This window comes from Halyomorpha halys, unplaced genomic scaffold (genome assembly GCF_000696795.3).
Source record: "Halyomorpha halys isolate HHAL.00 unplaced genomic scaffold, Hhal_1.1 Scaffold12.1, whole genome shotgun sequence".
Classification (NCBI taxonomy): Eukaryota; Metazoa; Arthropoda; class Insecta; order Hemiptera; family Pentatomidae; genus Halyomorpha; species Halyomorpha halys.
In genome coordinates, this window is record NW_027109908.1 from 1,115,462 (window position 1) to 1,127,276 (window position 11,815).

At 32.3% G+C, this 11,815-nt stretch overlaps 1 protein-coding gene across 1 annotated transcript in view; it reads right to left on the minus strand.

Moving 5' to 3' along the window:
- Positions 1-291: 291 nt before the first annotated feature.
- The window catches only part of LOC106679207 (cytochrome P450 4c3), a 41,758-nt gene continuing 30,234 nt past the window's right edge, over positions 292-11,815 (minus strand). The window contains exons 8-13 of the mRNA XM_014418223.2: positions 9,108-9,150; positions 5,377-5,480; positions 3,746-3,906; positions 3,601-3,674; positions 3,127-3,306; positions 292-593 (exon numbers count right to left, since the gene is read on the minus strand). Coding sequence (XP_014273709.1) covers positions 430-593; positions 3,127-3,306; positions 3,601-3,674; positions 3,746-3,906; positions 5,377-5,480; positions 9,108-9,150 — 726 coding nt within the window. The 3' untranslated portion in view covers positions 292-429. The remainder of the gene's footprint in view (positions 594-3,126; positions 3,307-3,600; positions 3,675-3,745; positions 3,907-5,376; positions 5,481-9,107; positions 9,151-11,815) is intronic.

Genomic DNA, 11,815 nt, shown 5'->3' on the forward strand with positions numbered 1-11,815 from the left:
CAAAACACAAACTATGAGCAAGTAACCTTACACAACAACAAAATATACGGGGTGCTGGTATTATCTAATAAAATTCATCAGAAGAGAAACAAGCTCAGGTTTCAAACTTATCAAAGGAATAATTCTGGCTATTGTTTGGTTAACATTACTCTGCATTCTTGTCATGTTTGTGTAAGATTGAGAAACCATGTCTTGTACTAGATTAGTTATGCGACTACTTGGTCCGAAGATTGCAAGATGGTACTCATACTCAAGAAATATATGAGTTGGCATAGAATAAGTAAATAAAAATTATAAGTGTCCTAACCTTATAAGCATATATTTTTCTCTTAATTTACAAAAGAAACTAGTTGTATTCACGAAAAAAAAAATTACAAGCATAACTATTCACTTCATATAGTAATGTACAAATAATACAAAATATTTTCTTTACATTTTTCTTTTTACAATAGATATATTCTTTCCTTCTTTAATTTCCATCATGAGTTGTGCAGATTGTTTGATATCCTCGTATCGTCTATCAGAGACTACTTTGAAAGCCCTCAGTACTGTTGATAATAAGACCTTTCCCTGAATATATGTAAACTGCGAACCTAAAAAAGTAGGTTAAACAATTAAAAATAATATATAAAAAAAAAAAATTATTTTCTTTATTTAAATATATAATTTGGCTCACTCTAGAATGGTATCAGTCCATAATTGTATATAACTTATGGAATAACAAATACTTATCCTAATTAATATAATATGTAGTATAATAATTAATAAGTATAATAATGATACCAATTAATACTTACAAAAGTAGTCCCAGAGATGATGATAATAATAATATATTTATATGTTTTGGGGACAACCTCCTTTTGTATAGAGTTAGTCAGTGCAGTAAATTGCTTATATATTGAATATAATAGAAATATGTAAATAAAATAATAAATTAAAAGTCATTTATATAAATCAATAATACACAAAACTAGACACTGAACAATAAGCTAGGCAAATAATTAACATTTCTCAGAATTAAAAATAACGAGTACCTAAAAAAATTCTGCATATTTAACACTATCAAAAAAACAAAAACTATACATCTTATTCAGAAGACAGGTATAAGGGTATAATTTTGAGTTGCACATATAAATAAAAATTTAAAATCCAATTGTATAGGTACTGGTAAGATTTTATACAAATAATTTGAACTAATATTATTTAATTAGGGCATGTAAAGGGTTCTTTTCTGTTGGTATGGGGGGGGGGGGACAACTTGACAAGAAATAAAAGGTATCATCCAATGTCATTCCATTACTCAGAAGAATCAAATCATTTGTGCTATTTTCCAATTTTAGTGACTTTTTCAATGTTGCTCGATTTAAATAATATTTTAACGAAATGCGCAGTCTTCCTCTTGGCCTTCTTCCCTCCATGAGAGTCACATATGTCTTCCTGGCAGTTCTTTCCTGGTCTATCCTAAGGAGTAGTCCGAAGCACCTTAGCTTGTGCTACTCTAGGATGCGGTCAGCCACTTTAACTCTGAGGCTAGTACGTATGATGCTGTTCCGTTCTCTAACTTAGAAAGCTATATTAAAAATTATTTAATAAGTGATGATGACTCTTTATTTAATGCTTAGTATTTTCAATGTTTCTTAAATTTGAGTTTTTACATGTCTAAATTTATTTAAGAAATAGTTGTTTCTTGTAAAAGGAATTTGTTCTCTGTTTATTTTGACTTGGTACCTGAAATAATAATTAAAAAAAAAAAAGCATAATAATTTTTTAATATGTATTTTTATTTATTTCATTGATTTTTTTTTTTTATAATGGAAGAAATTATGAGTCAATTTATATATCCAATTCTTTATGTTTTTTCTTTCTTGGTTTCTGCACCTTGATAGAGCCACATAGAAATGTCCACAAGTAAATATTGTTTCATTTGATGTTACACAAAACGACTGTTTTAAAACTCTGTTCTTCTGATTTATTCTATAATCATAGAAAATTTCAATCTCATAGTGAATTGCGAATGTTTCAATATGAATAGCATATCCAAGTGACCTTGAGTGTCCAGTGTTATCTTTGAAATACATACTATTTCATATTTTTCATCTCCTGATTAAAATCTAACACTGCAATATATTCTTCTGAATATTTCCCACTACCAATTTTGTGTCATTACACAGCTTATAAGAATAATAAGCTAAAATATTACACACTTTTCATATGTAAATTAAAATATTATACAGACTAAAATATTATATGATCTGGGCGGCGAAGGCCGAAGGATCTTGAACACCATCCTTTACCTCGGCGTGACACTTGATAAGCATCTTACCTTCTGCAGTCATGTCAGGGAGAGACTCAAACTGGCCCAGTTGAAGCCCTACAGGCTCTACCACCTGCTCACCTCACAGCAGATCTCACTTCGGCTTAAGTTAAAGATTTACTAGGTAATCATCCACCCGACTCTGGTCTATGGTGCCCTGCTCCTGCAACTACTCTTCAAGACCATGCAGAAAAAGCTGCAGTTTCTATAATTCCCTCCTTTGGCGAATAGTCGGAGGAACTTCACTCCAAAGGGCCAGGAACAGTGCCATTCTTGATGAGCTCCAGCTCCCTTCAGTGCTGGAGTTCATAGAGCGTAGGTACATAAAGGTTTTTGATGGGCTGAAGGCATGTGCTAACCTGCTGTTTAGAGAGGTCATCCTCCACCAAGACCCGGGAGGTTGCAAAGCACTATCTCCTTGGTTGACGTCCTTGCCGAGGGAAAGGCTTCGTGCTCTGCAGCCTGAAGTCATCTTAACCCCTCTTCCCTTTTATCCCCCCAGTGGAGAGGTCCTCCCCGTTCTTTGTACCCCTCGGCCAGTGGCTCCTGGGCCAATATTGTAACCCGTCTTCTGCGGTCCCAGCCCAAACCTTTATGCCATGTTGCAAAGAAAGGGCACTAAATACGTTTGCATATATTTAGATATATTTTATCTGTTTAATAATGGAGGTACAAGTATAATAGAGAGATAAGAATATTTCCTTTATAACTCACTTCTAGATTCTTGACATTATTTCAAAATAATTCTTAGAATAAATCTTTATGTAAATTTAATTTAAATCAAATTATTATAATAGTTTATAAAATGTTACCAGGACAATTTCTAATCCCATATCCAAAAGCAGACATTGCATGGTTGTAACTTTTAGATGGTTCATTTCCAAGGTAACGATCTGGATTAAACATTGTTGGGTTCTCCCAATAATAATTATCCATAAGCATTATCCTGCTACACAAAATAACAGTTGTTTTTGGAGGTATAATCTTGCCATCTAAAATTTATAGAAATAAAATTAATTTATTACTTTTTAATATTTCGCTATCAATACTCTTCTTCAAAAACTTCAAAACATTTTGTCAATTTATTGATACTTTAACCAAGCAAAAATCACCCTCTGTTTATCATATTGTGTAATATGTTGAATAAAAGTTTTAAAATTAATTTAGCAGTGTTTGGATAAGTAGAATATTAATCATATACAAAGCTCAATAAATTTTGGAAAGTTCTCTTGTTAGTTCCATCAGTTAAATTAGAAAAGATTCCTTTCTAATTAAATGAAATTCACCTATAATGATTTCTTCTTTAGTTCTTCTGGCCAAAGTAGGACCACTAATAAACCGAATAACTTCTTTCACTACCCTGGAAAAATAAATTTATTTACAAGTAATATATGGACATTATACTGAAATAAAAAAAAATTAAATAATCACCTCTCCAAATATTCCATATTTTTTAAATCCATAATTGTTGGATCTCGGTCTGAGTCTCCAAAAATATTTTGTTGTTCTTGCCATGCTTTCTCTTGTAATTCTGGAAGTGTAGCCAGGAAAACAAGGGCTGTACTTACTAAAATACTAACAGGTTGTGATCCCTAAACAATTTTTAATTAAATCAGTAAAAGGATTACAAAGAATAATAATTGGCAGTTACTTATTATGACAAAAACAATACCTTGTGGTATTGAAACTTTTGCTTGTATTTACATTAATAAGTTATCGTTGGTTTGGTGCCAATGTGGCATATCTATTAATTTTGGAATTTTGGGTTATTTTGCAAAGTCTTATGTTATTTATATCATACGTAGAAGAAGTAGCAATAATCTATAAAAGGCGAAAGGATAGGACGTTCTTGGGGCGAAGAAATCTGCTGGAACGGAACTTGTACTAATCTATCAGCCTGGAGAAAATTTTAAACAATTCAGGAGCTATAGGTCCATAAGTTTATCACCCATAGTTGGATAATTACTGGAATCAGTTGTAAAAAGACACCTAGCTTATTTTCAATGCAATAGCATTATTCTAGATTTTCAATTTGATTTTCAGTATAGCTATTCCACTTCACACCAACTGGCAAGATTAATGGAATTCATTGTAAACCAATTTGAAATGAAGAAGCACAAACTAGTCTCATGGACTCATAACAAGTGTTTTATAAGGTTTGGCATCTGGGTCGTCTATACAAACTAAAAACATTGAACACTCTGAAATACATGTATAATATTCTGTGCTCATTCCTCAATGGTCAAACATTTACTGTTGGAGTAAATAACACAGATTTCACCACCAGACCTATCCAGGCCAGTACTCCACAAGGTTCAGTTCTTTCCCCTATTCTCTTTAACTTTAATTTAAAATTTATCTTGTAAATTATAACAGAACCTCTTCACTAAATATGAGGAAACCAATATTTTTCCCCATGAGCGGAATCCTTTATACGAGGAAGCATTTTTATAAAAAATGAACGTGAAAACTAACTATTCCAAAATTGACAGGTGTTGATGGCACTAAGAGATATCCATTTAGTGTATATACCCCACATATCAGTTAGTTTATACAGCATTTTGTGGATGTAAAAAAAAAAAATGTAGTCCCCTGTCTCAAAATTTAAAGTTTTATGCTTTAAGACGCATATAATCCAAAAATTGAATAAAAATGGCTTTTTTCCCAGGCTGTTTATTTATAATTTAGCACCATAGTCACAGCTTACCCCAGAATGATCCCCAAAATTAGGTATTCTGTCCACCATTTTTCAAATTTGTGTCCTTTCACTAATTTATGTGTCCTACAAAATGATGTATGAGATGAAATGTCCCTAGAATGATGTGTTTATTTATTTTTTTTTTTTTAAATAGTATCAAATCGTATTATTCCCTTTTTTCTGGACTTAATTTCATTTTGTATTATTTTTTTAATAACCCCTTCTTAGCAGAAACCTGTATAACCGATAAAGTTATTTTCTATAGGGGTAGCAGTTATATAGAAGTTTAACTGTATTACCATATTGTTTATATTAAGATATGTTGGGTCGTAAGACTATTCTCGTTACAATCATCGATACATACCACAAATAGCATTTCCATTAGCTCTTGTTGAATTTCTTTGTAGTTTTTATCAATTGAAGGGTATTGTTCCAACATAGCTTCAAGATATAAATTCTTAGTCATATCTAAAACATTATGAAGAAAATTATTAATAACTGTCCATCATATATTAAGCTAGTAAGAGAAGTATCCAACTTGTGTAAATGCCATGGTCATCTCCACATCATACCCACAAAAGCAAGTTGACTACAAAATCTTTTTAATAAGAGTGTAATTGTAGTATTAAAATATTTTGTCTATTTATTTTTGCCAATAAAAACTGAAAGAATAAAAATAAAAATGTATATGATGTTTTTTTGTAAATAAAACTAAAGGTTAAGAAAAAAAAATTATTATTATTATTTAAAACTTATTCAAGTGATATTTAAGGGTCATTTAAAGAAATATAATGTCATTTCGATCCGGTTTCCCGAAACTGTCAACAAGAAATTAGACTGAACAACAAGAAAATTTATATTTAACTATATCAAAGATTATTTTGAGTTATAGGGAGTTAATGACCTTAAAATGCATGGTTATTACTCTTTTTATTGCCACTATACCTTGACTACTTCACTCAGGATTTATCATTTTACATCACATCTTCACTAATTATATCCTTCATCTCTTTTCTCTGGGATTAAATGTGCGCTTAAATCTATGCTGGCTTATGAAATTTTTGCGAGACTATCCATCAGGAGCCACCAGTACTAATACCCTCATTGCTTCCCGCCAAAACTAAGAGCTTCAATGCTTCCTACCTAGGAGCACCACCAAAGTCTGTCCTATTTTGTTGTTGTGTTTATGTATTCATTGAAATGTAAATTATTAAAGTAAATGTATTACTTTTATAAATAAACTTTAACAAAAGAATATAGTGAATCACCAAAAAATTAAGTGTGCCCCTAACTGGCCTTTGCATTCTTAGTAGAATCATTACCCCAGAGATATTTAAGAAGCCTTTTTAGATGAAAAGGTTTATCCCCACTCCATGTTAGCCCCTCAAAATATTTTTCAAATGAGACAGTTCTGTAGGTATGAATAGAGAGATTGGTAGGTAGGTTGGGATCTTGTGTTTAATAGGCGAATGGATAAATGTAGGGTGAGGAGGTCAATGATGTAGGAAGATGTTTTGGTTATTAGAGATTGGAATATAGATGTGCCAAGGAGGATTTGTCTCCGGATAATGGGATAGAGCCAGCTTTGCTCGGAATAGTAATGAGAGATATCAGAACGATATGATGTGTCTTCTTTCGTACTTGTTCCTAATGGTCAGCACCTCTTTCCTACATCTTTAATCCTATCATAAGGCCCATTAGCTAGCACCCAGTCTAGAATTACATTCCTTTTCGTGCCTACAGACTAGTACCCTGTAAAACAAAGTTACCTTCCTACAAGGACCAGTGGCGAGTACCCTGTCTGGACATTCATTCCTCCTTTGTGACTGCAAACTAGAACCCTGTGGAGCAAAGTTTCCATCCTTCGAGAACTTATGGTTCGCACCCCTAAGACTTATCCTGTCTATTCACCTCCTAACCAGCTACCTTACCTATTTGAACATGCAGTCCTTCTGCTATAGAGTACCTCACATTGTCAATTGGAGTCAGATATTAACATAACCACCTCGACAAAATGAAAGAGTTGAATTAAGTTAGATTTATGAAATAAGGGGAAATTAGATTACCTGTATCTTTTCTTCAACTGAAATTTCTAGTATCATATACTGCATTCGTGGGAAATAATGATAGAAAATGAAGGAAAAGATGGGTAATTCTAATGCAGCTATGTGTTTCCTTGTTTGAGGCTTGAGAAAGACAGACAGACCTTTAACCTCTAGCAAGGAAAGGTAGAACTTAATATACAAAGAAAAGGTTGTAGGAGGAGTTATGGGAATCTATCTCGGGAATACATAAAACAAGATAAAATGTAAATATGTGTATATATTATCCTTAGTTCTAAGTAGCATATATAATTGTATTAGTTTAAATAAATAAAATAGGAGGTAAGAAAAAAAATCTAATGTTAAGTGGAGGAGGAAGAGGTCACTGGATCTGCATCAATTATTCGAGTTGCCCACTATACCGGAGTTCATCAAGCGACGTCACATCAATTTTTTCGATTCACTTCAGTACTGTACGAACCCGTTATTCGACACGTTAACACCTGCCCCCCTCCGGTGCGTTGGCAACACACTACGTAAGGTCACGTAGTATTAGGATTAAGTTTTTATTAGATTTAAGTTTGTTAAATTCAGAAATAATGTGAGCCCCAACACATTATACACTTTTATAAATACTGGCAACAAAAATAATACACTCCAAAGGACTCCTTAGAATGTAGATGTTCTACAGTAAAAGGAGAAAGTTCATTGTTTATAAATACGCCATTAAAAGTTTCTAGGGGTTTTGAAAAAAAAAAAAAAAATGTTATATCCCTCTTCACGGCGTTGCTTTCGTAAGGAGCCAGAACTAAAACATTTGCCCTGTGGATTATTTCGTTCTTGTGTGTCTAATAATAATATTGTCTTTTATTACTTTGACTTCTATGGATTTCTCCTTCTTTCTTTACCTTGTTTCCTATTGTAAGGCTCTGCGGCTAGCGCCTAATAAGGACTTGCATGCTCCCTTCGTGCGTACAGACTAGAACAATGTAGAACGAACTCATTTTCCTGGAAGAACAGGTTGCATTTGAGTGCTAATTGTCGAGCCCTGGTAGAAAGTACCTTATATCTTAAATTTGGAGTTAGATCTAACCCAACCACCTCGACAAGGTCATTGGCCCTGGTTTTTTTTTGTTTTTTTTTTGTAAACTTATTCATTGACGTGCAGTATTCAATTCGTGACTATTTAAGTTTGTTAAATTCAGAAATAATGTATACCCCAACACATTATACACCTTTATAAATACTAACAACAAAAATAATTTACTCCAAAAGACTCCTTAAATGTCTAGATGTTCTACAGGAAAAGGAGAAAGTTCAATGTTTATAAATACACCATTAAAATTTTGTAGGGTTTTGAAAAAAAAAAAAAAATTCGTGACTTGAAGTCACACACACTTTCAAAGGTGTAGTATAAGGATACACTAAATACATCATCTCATAAACCTACAACAGGGGTATTCATGATCTTTAGTTTAACATGTTAAAGCGTGTTAAATGGAAAAATTTATGTTAAATGGAGAAATATTTCATTCTTTTACCATGTTAAAACGATTTAACATATAACATGGCTGAGAGTCTGTTACTAGGTTTGTTAAATGGAGAATGACGTCACGAAACAGACCAGCTGAGCTCGTCCTCGTTTTATTTGTTATCGTGTTAGGTTAATTACACGTAGTTTGTGTTTTTTTTTTTTTTTTTTTTTTTTTTTTATGTTTTGGACCTTTTAAAAAATATAATCAATAGCCAAACTTTTACTTTTCACTTATTTTAGGCATGTTGTAATAAATTACTGTAATCAAAACTTAGAAGTGAACAATAACATGAAGTTATGGAAGGAAAGGTTACTAAACAAATTGCTCAGAAAATCCGCTAGGAGCTCTTATGCATTTACCATTTAACATGACATTAAACAGGGCTTCTCACAATGCTATACTTATAACATTTAACATGGTAAAACATTTTACATTTAACACAATATCATGAATACCCCTAAAATAGTTGTTAATTAAACAATTTCTTGAGTTCATATGCCACTAGAATTAGTACAAACCTTCCGTAGCCTTTTGTCGCTTCTCTCTTGTATTTTTCAGGCTCTGTAAAAAAGAAAAAAAAAAGTTTATAATTATTAAACACCTTTTTATTTTTTAATTCACAAAATATTTTTGTGAAGGTATAGCATCTTTAAAAATTACAACAACAAAATCTAGGCTGTTTTTGTAATTCACTTTAATTACTACTGTTCTTTTATAAAAGATGGCTCAAAACTATTAACTGCTCACTATTGCTTAAGAAATGCTGATCAAAACTTTTAATATACGTTGTACATTAATTTTGAGTAGACTTATCTTTTAAAGAGAAACCATTAAACATATTTTCTCTGATTGTGAAGAGGGTTGCCATGGGAGTATAGCGGGGGTGGCCAACTTTGTTGTATGTAAGATCTACTTTCTAATTTATAAGAGTGTCGCGATCGCCTTGTTGTTATGGGAATAGTCTAAGGAAAAAGAAGGGAAGTGAAAAGATCCACACCAGACTGAAAAGACAGGAAACTGCAAGTCGATTTCGACTATTACAGCACTTACTAGACAAACGGTCTAAACTTCCAACACATTACAAAAGACTGATCTACATGACTGTAATAAGGCCAATCTGGACATATGGAGTTGAGCTTTGGGGCTCCACTAAACCTTCGAATTCCTCTCGTATTCAATCCTTACAATCCAAAATCCTTCGTAAAATCCTCAATGCTCCTTACTTTGTCACAAATAAAATCATACATGAAGACCTTAATGTTCTCTATGTAACCGATCTAGCCCGAACCAGATATCACTCCTTCCATTATAAACTCTCTAACCACTCAAACCCCCTAGTTTCTAATCTTGCATCCTCTTCCATTCCTGGCAATCCTCCGAGGCGCCTGAAAAGAAGTTGGCCACGAGACCAGCTAATGTAAAATGTCATTAGAGTGCTACCAATGGGTAGTTTCTCTACACGCCTGTAACACTTCAATTTAACTTAGATCAGATTTACTAAATGTATTATAATGTTCAGTTGTAAATAGCAATAAATAAATATTTAAAAAAAATATTTTTAATCACTTATTCAAAATATAGGCTCGTAAAGAAAAAAAACTTCCAGATCCATCTTTTGATAGCAGCATTTGTACATGCGTTACCTAAATACGTAAAAATTCGTTTTTGTTTTTTGCTAACTTAAAAGTGCTATTTAATTTTTTCATCAGTTGTCTAAGTTGTAATATTTGTTCTTAATTTGAAAAAGTTTCTATAAAGCTGCACAGTATGGCTGATAATATGATTTCAATATTTCTTCAATATGTATCATGAAAGAATAATAGGTCTTACTTTTTTTGTATACTTAATCTCCATTTTTTATTATAAATAATTAATCATTGTAAGTAGGAAAAAAATATGTCTCAGTTTATTCGAGAAATACAATGTAAAGAGGCTAGTCTTTTGCCTAGTTTTCCTAAATGGCAGGTTGGAAATGATAGTTATCTTATTTATAGAGGGTCCTACAAAGAGGACTCAAAATGTACCTTTTTTTTTATAGAGGTGAAAATGTTATTTAAAAAAGTGTTAATTTCATGTTTTTATATGTTTGTGCTTTTATTTTTTGAAAATAATACAAAACTTAAGGCTTAGGGAAATCAGTTATATTGGTTTGTATTTGAGTTGTATGAGAGCTAAATCTCCCCCTCGCATCAGTTAAGCTTCTGCCTAAATCACAACCCCAAAAGAAATCCCAGACTGATTAAAAAGTTTAAAATAAAGAAAATTCCTAGTCATGATTTGATCCCAGACATAGCTATTAAAATGATACCACGGAAAACTGTCGTTTTCATCACATCAATTTTTATCAGTTGCCTGCGTACTGGATATTTTCCCGATACGTGGAGCGTATAATTTCCATTGCTGGAAAATTATTGGAATCAGTTATAAAAAACCACTTTTTTTTTCAGAACATCCAAATTATTTCGGTTTTCAGTATAGACATTCCACTTTGCACCCACTGACAAAGCTAGCGGAATTTATAATAAACGGATTTGAAAAGAAGAGACACACCTTGGCAACGTTCTTGGACTTCCAACAAGTCTTCGATAAGATCACCTTGGTATCAAGGTCTCCTATAAAAACTAAAGAAAAAATACTTATATAATATTTTAAGCTCGTTCCTCAACGGCGTAGCATTTTCCGTTAGAATAAATAACACGGATTCTACCCACAAACAAATCCATTCCTGCACTCCACAAGGTTCAGTCCTTTCTCCCATTCTGTTCAACTTCTATCTTCACGATATCATCCAGTCCTCACATTCCTCTAAATATTCTATGTTCGCTGAAGATACAGCAGTGTTCTCTCGATATGATGACATAATAATCACTAAAAATAATGTTCAAATTCACTTTAATCATCTATAACATTACTTCACTAAATGTATGATTAGTCTGAACACTGAAAAATGTACTTCAAAAGTTTTTACTCCCACTAGACCAATCGGAACTAATCCTCAAAGGTAAAAATATGAAATAAAATCCGGCCAACGAAACAGTAAGATGTAAATTATGGGAAATCGCCTCGATCGGCGCCTGACCTGGAATCATAATCAACATTAAACTAACTCAAACCTATGTGAGGGTTAGCAATGCTATATCCTAACCTAACTATAAAATTCAATTTTTTTTTTTTTTTTTTATTATTTATTTATTGTAATTTACAACTGTACAAAATAATACAGCAG